We start from the raw sequence: 9111 nt of genomic DNA on the forward strand, positions 1-9111 counted from the left end.
AACATTCAGCTATGAGTACTGTTTATTTTTTCCTAACTGTCTGGTCTAGTATAAGGGGGAAAATCATCTACTGACTAAATAAAAACAAGTAGAAAAGGAAGTTTCTAATGAGACAGGACGATTGTCAATACAGGAATACAAAGATTTGCTGGATATTGAGTCTGGGCCACTGCAATAACACACGCTGGACATCAGGCAGCCCTTTTCGGAAATGGTCACTTCTAAGTAGTTACAGCCAAAACCAGTTCCCAATGCTCAAACTGGAAAGCTCTTCCAAAATCTGAATGCTGCAGACATCTACACTTATTTACAGCAACACTGTCCCTTAGCTTAAACAGTTATTTCCCCCTGGATGTTTACTTCCCCTCTGAATGTCTCTGAAGACAGCAAACAGACCCTTTTCACCTTTTATTCCGCCAGAAGGAACAAGACAAGCTCTTCTGGTACTCTTCTCATATGAAAGGCCCCAAATCAGTGAGTAGCCACTCTCTGTCCCTGTTCCACTTTGTTATCTTAAACACAAGCAACCAGAACTGTATTCCACATTAGGTCTTAACCAGGACCTTTTAGAGTAGCATTCACCCTTACCTGCCACTGGAAATACTTCTCCCAATGAAATGTGGAATCAACATTACCTAAACTTTATATAAGGTATTAAAAGTAAAAGGATGAAAACTACATCAAAGTATTGAGTTTTAATTACTTATCATGTCTGAATAACATATCACCTCCACTGCCAAAGACCCCAGCTTGAAACTAGATCTGAAGTGTCATGCATGTGTTCCTTTTTAAAAAACTGCAGATATGAAGCACAGTGGAATGAACTTTCTTGTCTATGCTGTTAAGATGTAAAATCGGAATTTTGTTTTCTCTCCCCCCCTTTTTTTTTGTTAAATACATTATTACAGTCTTCAAAGTTAAGTAAGCAATGCCTGGCAGTGGGAAGGCTACCACAACTGTACGTGAGCAGGGAACAGAGCAGTTTAACAGGAACAGAGACTGAACTTGGCGCATGATGTCTTCCAAGTCAGGGGATATGTACGCTGATGGAAAGCGGGAACAGACACTTAAGAAACTTCCACAGTTAAAACCTGTGCTCTCAGAAGCATCAATGAGCTTTTCATCAACTTGGGTGTGGGAGAGGAGGAAGTATACATGTTATTTTTAAACACCCCACTTTATGTTGACAGATTGAGACACATGAACAGAACCGGTTTTCAATGCCATTAGACTCCAAAAAGAGACTAAACTGAAAATTACCCTCAAGTGAGATATTGCAGAAGAACCGAGAAAAGTATCAAAGACTGAACATTGCCTTAAAAAAACCCACACCATTTTAATAAAACATATCAAAGAAAATACAAAAAATAAATTCATGAGAGAGGCTAGTAATCCCCAGAGAGCTTCTGATGCTGTAGTTTGTAATTAATAAGCATGAACTGTATGTGTCAGTTCTTCCTGATAAGAATCTTTTTTTTTTTAGTTAATACTCTGTAGCTTCACCATCCTATTTTTACATAAAGAATTTAAGATATAACATTACTTAATCAGCACTGTAAAGGCACTGTACAGGGGACTTAGAAAGGAAATTACAATTATAATAGTTTCATCTTTTCTTACAAGAGTACAAAGTAAATATTTCCACCTAATTCACAATTTTTATGTCTACTATACTGCAGTCTTTCAGTATTAAAAGAAACTTTCTACCCAAGGAAACAGAAGAAATAGAAGTTTTGATTTTCTAATGAGATAAAATCCTTTATTTTGTAGCCTGAGAGTTTAGCTTTAAGGCACGGACAAATTTATTGAGGTTTTTGGGAGGCAGGGGGGATGATTCTCAGTTCTGAGTTGAAAATAACCTCAGAGCACTTGTACGGTGAAGTACAGAGCATGAGATTTCACATCTTTCCAAACACCTCTTATTATCTGTGATTGCGTCAGCCATACTATGGTCCAACTCTTCCAAGAAGCTCATTTTCTTAAAAAAACACCAACAGCACAAGACTTTGATTGATTACACTGCTAAGTCTTACTTTTTCTTACTTTTTCCTCAAAAACCTAGGGCTATAACAGTTGCATAGAAATCAAGTATGAACAACACCAGATGTCTACTTGAACGTTTAGATTTTCAGTGCACTCATCAAGCACGCAATTCTGAATTCTGAAAACCGTACACATTTCACCGTTCAAAGGAGGCAAAGGTAAAAAGGTAAGAAGTGAGAGAAGTATATTGAGGAAATGTACACCAGTGTTTTCCAAGGGTTTGTTTAGAAAGTGTGGGTAGTATGAATGGTTAGTCAGACACACCAAATAAAGCTGTTTTGCAGAGAAGAGAGAAATTAAACCAATTTCATATCTAACTGTGGAACTATATTTCAAGCCTTTTCACATAGGCTGTCATTTAAAACTATACAGTGTGATACTTAAACTTGCAGTTCAAATTGTGAAACATGCAAGTGATGAAACAGCAGCAATAACAGACTTATTTATTGTGTATTGACCGTATCAATTCACCAGTTTCGGTCACCCAACTAAATTAAACCAGAAATTATTTTCACATGACACATTTAGTAGCCTAATTCAATAGGGAAACCACAAAATGCCTCACTAAAATAATAAACATGTACCTTTTTATTCTAAGAAGACAGAAGTTCATAATTGCTACTAGTTACCTGACTTTTAAACTTTCTTTATTGCCATTCAGCTACTTTGGGAAAACAGCAAATAATAATAACAGTAATTTTAAAAAAAACAACCCACACTGTGGCAAATTATGCACATTGGTTTGGATTTTAAAATATTTAGAAAATACTGTTTAGGTTCTCTATATAAATATTTAGTAACACCTCACTTCAAAATAAGATTAGATCAAACCTAAGTGAAAGGGAAAAGCTGCAATGCTAATAAAAACTCAAGTATTAGAGCAATAGGAATTCAGATGTACAACATTTAATAAATTAAAACTTTCCACATTACTTTAATGTTATGAGTTAGTAATAACAGCAATGGAGCAAGCTACCAAATTTAACAGTTCTGTCAAACTCCCTTGTCCTGCACATCATTTGCTAAACGTAGACACTACGTGAAAACATCAAGTTGAAGCTTGTGCACTGTTAACCCAGAACAAAGAAATTTAGAAGATGTTCATGCACACAAACTCCGAAGTATTCACTTCACAGGACTAAAGATATTATATAGCAACAACGAAATCCACTCCAGGAGTGCAGCATAATCCGAGATAACCATGCAGTGTTAACAACTCAGTCCAAGAAGTCTGAAAAAGAATGCGCCCTGAATTTTGTCAAATCAGTTCCGAGAGACGACAGTTAAGAGACATTTTCCAAATGCTCCACTAAGACAATTTTCAGTAAACACACCCAAAACCAAAGCAACTAAAATCACTTACCAGCTACAAACGTACGCCTGTATGTCATAAAATGAAAACAGAAGCTAGTTATACAACTTAAAACACTACACTGAGATATGCCTAAAACTACATGATATCCACGTACCTTTGTAAAGCGCTTTTGTCATTACTATGATACATAAAACAGAGCCACCAACGCAAAAGAGTCATCATAAAGAAAAGACTGACCTTCAGCGAATTTCTGGTGAAAATCTGCTAAAGCGTAATACCACATTTTCAAAAAATATTATGGGGTCTTAAACTGGTAAGACCAGTTCATCTTGCTTGAAAACTGGAGGCAGGAGACTTGGCTGCAAACACTGGCAGCCCACAAAACTGAGCCAGTACCAAGGACTGCAAATGTGTTCCTACTCTTTTTTTCACTGCTAGGTATGTAATAGCTACTTAAGCCACCTTTAAGTACATGCCTCAGTTCTAAAACTGTTGTGATGATTTGTATAACATCACTAACTTTAGATTTTACATGCAGAATTACACAGAACGGACATTATCTCGCTAAAACTACCACGCTTTCTCATGCAACATATATAAAATGAGTCGGAGTCAAGTCTTGTAGTAGTTTAAACGCCAACAAAGCTTAGGCACTGAAATGTATTCCACTTCTAAGAAAGATGTTACAAGGAATTCTTACAGACTATGAACATCAACTTTCCGAAGAGAGATCTGCTGCTGCTAATCCTTCCAGATCAGAAGGGATTCCATTATTACATTTGTTTATTATTGTTCATTCAGAGGGTTTTCCCCTAAAAAACACATTAGTAAAATACTAGCAAGAAGTGAAAATAAAACAGCATGCGCTGTACAAAGAAGCCAAAAGAGCATCTAGGGATTAGAGGGTTCCCAAGGTTCCACAGCATAGTTAACTCATATCTTAAACAGTATTTTTGTTTTGTTAGAAGAAACAAGTAGGTTTACAAAGTTATTTTCACACTGTTTCAAGACATCTTTTATTGCAGCTATTACTTCCACTCATTTTCCAAAGGGGCACCTACAGTTCTTACAGGTCCACCTTTGGCAACCAACTTTTTATGTATTCCCTAGGAAGCAGGTCATCGTCCTCGGTTTACCATTACTTTTGCCAGGTAATTGAACATTCAGAGTTATGATACAACTGCAGGCTCAATCCAGAATACATAAATGGGACAATAAAACTAGTTTCAACATAAGTCATGAGACATTTTGTTTTTTGTCTTTTAATGCTTACTGGAAAACTTTTATCAGGTTCAAGTATCACAAAATGTAAAACTCCTTGAATGTTGACAAAAACCTTATGATAGAAGTCAGGAAGCAGAATGGTGTTAGTAAGTCAGCTTCAGTAATTAATGCCTTAGCCCCCAAACTAACAGTATTCCTTTTTAAAGGCAAGCTGACATGTATTATTTCTATATACTAACAACTAAGTGTGTGTTCAGCCTTGTCTACTCAACAGGCAATCCCTTTCTATCGCTAAAACGCTGCAGCGAGAGTACCTCCAGCTATACTTCACGCAGTCTATTTTCATGACCTAGTCTTCCATCTACTGAAGACAAATTCAAGTCTATACTGCATGTCGATATTTAAGCAAACACAACTCCATTCCTCCACCAAACCTAACCCTCCAAAAGATCTTCACAACCGGCTCTCAATCCCAGCGCCAAGCCCAATTCAACTCGTTTTGCTTCATTCTCAAAAAAGTCGATCGACTGCGTGAGAAAGGAAATAAACGGGTTGCATCCGACTTGTATGAATGTATTCTGACACCCCTTCAGGAAGCCGCCGCACATCCTGTTTCTCCTGCGTGCTTTGAAGTCCTCCGGAGCCGCACCACGCTATCTGCTGTCCCCCCGGCCCCTCCTCCCCACCTCACCCGCCCGTTTCCCACGTTGCTGAATGTGTCGGTATTTTTAGTCAGCACTTCCTAACCACCAAAATAAAGCCGCCAGCCTCCCTCTCCCTCGCACGCACGCTGCACAAAGGAGCAGCGGCATTAATGACCGTTTCCAGCACAGCCCTCCACCACCGACTTCCTGCACATCAATAATTTCGCAATTTGCTGCCTAACAAACAGACTCCGATGCCCGACGTCCGGACGGGAGGGGGCATTTCTGCTCGCCCGCTGACTCAAGGAAACCCTCGGAGCAACGGATGCCGCCCAGCCGCTCCGGGTCTCCAACGGCCCCGCCGCATCCCGCCCGCCCGGCCCCGAGGCCGCGCAGACCCCGGCCCGCCCCCGCCAGCACGTGCCGGCCGCGCCCGCCACAACGCCCCTTCCCGGCGCCGCCGCAGCGCGGCCCGGGCCCCGCGGCCCACCACACCCGCCCCGCGGGGCTCCCCTCGTCGCCTGGCCTGAGGGGCACCGGCGTGAGGCGCTGCTGCTCCCTCAGCGTCCCCCCCGCCCCGCTCCCCGCCCCCTCGGCCTCCACGGCCGCCGCGCGAGCGCCCGCCCGCCCCGCCGCGGGGAAGGAGCGGGAGCGGCGGCGGCCCGCGCCGCGGAGACGGGGCAGGAGCGGGCACCCGAGCGCGGCGGCCCCGGGCGCTTGCCCAGCCCAGCCCCACCGCAGCCGCACTTACAGATCTTCCCCCGGAGATTCTGCAGCACCCGCACCTCGTCGCTGCCGTCCCCGGCCGCCATCGCGCCAGCGCCGCCGCCTGCGCAGTGCGGTGCGCCGCGGGGGGAGGGGAGCGAAGCGGCCCGGCCCCGCCACACACCCGTGAGCCGCCCCGCCCCGCCCCGCGCCGCGCCGCTGCCGCTCCGCCCCCTCTGGCCACCGCCCTCGGGGGGCACCAGAGACCGAAGCGGGCGGGGGACGGTGAGGCGCATGCGCGCTGCCGCCCGCCTCCCAGCAGGCCCGTGCGCGGCGGGTCCGCCCTCGCTGCGGCCGGCGGCGGCTGCGCCCACGCCCGGGCAGCTCCCGGCGGGCTCAGGGGCCCTTCCTGCTTCCGCCGCTGTCTGGGTCGGTGCCCGGTGGTCTCGGCCGCTGCCGCAGTTCGCCCGAGCTGCCCTTCCTTTGTGTGCCTCTTACAGGGGCAGAGGGGCCCGAGGTGCGAGGCACGCGAACCGCTTGTCTGTATCGTACTAATATCCATCGCATTAAACGGCTGAAACGAGCGACGGAGCCGGTTGCTCTGATTCCTGGTACGCCGAGTGCCTGCCTCCGGGAAAGGCACGCGATGGCTTCTGGTGCCTCGTCTCTGCTGTCGCTTTTTTACGTTTGCCTGTTCGGCCGCATAAGAAATGCCGTAAAACAAGTAGGAAACGGCTCAGCTCCCAGCGCCGCCTGCGAGCTGCAGCGAGCGGTGCTCGGCCCGCGGGAGCCCTCAGGCACCTGAGGGGGCTCCAGGCTACAGCTACAGCGCAGCACCAGCCCGCCTTCACCGAGAATTAAAGGGCCTTTGCGTCCTATTTTATACCGACATTTCCTGAAGATACAGATCCTAATCTGAAACTCTCTTGGATCTTGCTTATGTCCGGATTTCGCCCCAGTCCCACACCGGCGGTGGGCGCGTGTCTTAGGTCTTTGTAACGCCCCCAACCGCCAGCCGCAGGAGCTTGTGTCCAGTGCGGTGACACTCAGGTGCAGGCGGAGGGTACATCAGCCTCCAGGCCCGGCAGGCAGAGTCTGGTGAAAGCCTTTAGTGACTTAAGTATCCTAAAGCAGAGGTGGTTTAGTGGGCTAAAGCTGCTTTAGAAAGCAGGGGAGTAGTAGGATTCTTCACTTTATGCCTATGAAGACCTCTTCAGTCTGTCCTTCTGTTAAAGCAAAGGGAAGTTTGGAAAGTTTCAGGCCAGAATGTCATTTGTCTCCAACTGAAGTCCTCTGCCGTGGTTCTCTGACTGTTTTTTATTTCTTCCACACACATCTTGCCATTATTATGATGATACAGCATTGAGCCATATAATTTGCCAGTCAGGCACAGCTGTGCCTCATTCCATGGTGGCTTTTCCTGCATCCATCTTCTCCCCTGCTGCTCCTTTGGCAGCGGTGAGGTTCCTTCCTCATCCCCACACTCCACATCGTGGCTGGGGGAGGACAGGCATGTGTTTAAAGGGGGCGGCAGGTGGTTGGTGGGCAATAAGCTGCTTCATCACAGCAGTAACAGGTGTATCGGTATGCACACAAACCCCAAATCTGCGCAAAGACAGGAGTTTGCATGAGCTGAATTTTAACGTGTTAGAAATTAAGAGGTTCCTCTACCGTACAAATTGAGGATGTGATTACCTACAGTTGGCTATCTAGGCTGGCTGCCCTGTCTGACCGGTGGCTGCTGAACTGAGGCTAACCTGGGCAGAGTCACAGCTTTGAGCTGAGAAACTTAGCAGGGCAGCACTCTGAGAATGAAGATGTATGCCTAAGATGTGGGTTGCAAAATTTTAAAAGTTAGATCATGTGACTCTAGTTCTTTCATGCTCAAAAGTGATGCTACAGTTGGAGTTTACTGTTTAACTTGGTGTCAGCTTCCTTCAAAGCACAGACCTCCTATCGACATTATCAATGCAACTTTTAGTGTTGCCATTGCCTAATTCCTGACAACGCATTTTATTTTAAAAGTGCCTTGTTTTAATCTAGCATACTATATTCTTTGTCCTCTCAAAGTTACATTTTAGGAGCATCTCTATGACAGGTACGTCTGTTCAGCTAAGGACATAGTTAAGACAAACACTGCTGTGCTAAGTTGCAAACTTAGGGGAAAGATTTCTTCCTTTAAAAATGAGGATGTAAGTAGGGGGATCCTTGCTCTTACGAAATAATCTTTTATGTCAGCCGAGGTGTTGAATTGTCAGTGATAACTGCTATACTAAGGAAGTTTAGAACAAATCAAAGTGATTATGGCCCTTACTGGCTTACTTCATACACTTCTGCCTGTACTTTAGCTGTGTCACGTTCTCTCACTTCACAGAAGACAGCAATATCATTCAATATATTTGTTCTAATTTTGGGTATGTCACACATGAGGATTGACTACCATGTTGTTTAGATGCACAAACTTTGGGATGATCCACTTGTCTTTTTAATTAGCATTTGAAATAGAGAGAGATGTATTTGTTATATGTAGCAAACTCTTATTTTTTTAGTTACCCATCTCTCCTGAGGACCATCCTAAAATGACCTGCATAATTTCGCTTAATTTTTAATGCAACTTACAAACTAGTGACACCTAGCTGAAGGGAGAAGTACTTTGAATATGCGTAACCTATTTCGTATGTATCTCATATTACCTTATGCAATTAGATATTTGCATTTTGAACTATGTTTCTTGACAGTAGTCCCAAATGATTTGAAGTACAGTGTGTAAAATACACAACCAATACTGCACGGTTACTATCAGAATTGAAAAGAATTTTTAAAGTTTTGGGTCCTCATGAAAATGTGTTTAAGATGTTGCAAAGTATTAAATGCAGTTCACCTGTCTTCCAAGTCCTTTAAGATACTGAGCAGGGAGCTTCTGTTCACCTCAGCGTCGTGGTCACCCCTAATGGTCGATGCCAGGAGATACCATCACTTCCCTTGAGATCCGCCATGTTCTCGATTCACTGGTCTGACCTTAAGGAAGGGAAGGTTTGGTAACTGTGTTGCTTAACCTTCTAACAAAATAACTATTAGAAGATACATATCTCTGGATCCTATAGATGATGTAAGTATTAACCTAACTTAAAAAATGGAGAGACTTACAGAAAAATATGAAGATGTTATTTTAATTAAGCA

The 9111-nt window shown here is 44.4% G+C and overlaps 1 protein-coding gene across 2 annotated transcripts in view; it reads right to left on the reverse strand.

The window, feature by feature from the left end:
• Nucleotides 1–6051, reverse strand: part of RASA2 (RAS p21 protein activator 2) — a 49706-nt gene extending 43655 nt beyond the window's left edge. For both annotated transcript variants that reach the window (XM_068407008.1, XM_068407007.1), the window contains exon 1: nucleotides 5978–6051. In XM_068407008.1, the coding sequence (XP_068263109.1) occupies nucleotides 5978–6038 (61 nt within the window). In that variant the 5' untranslated portion in view covers nucleotides 6039–6051. The remainder of the gene's footprint in view (nucleotides 1–5977) is intronic.
• Nucleotides 6052–9111: the final 3060 nt, after the last annotated feature.

This window comes from Nyctibius grandis, chromosome 8 (assembly GCF_013368605.1).
Source record: "Nyctibius grandis isolate bNycGra1 chromosome 8, bNycGra1.pri, whole genome shotgun sequence".
Taxonomy (NCBI): domain Eukaryota; kingdom Metazoa; phylum Chordata; class Aves; order Nyctibiiformes; family Nyctibiidae; genus Nyctibius; species Nyctibius grandis.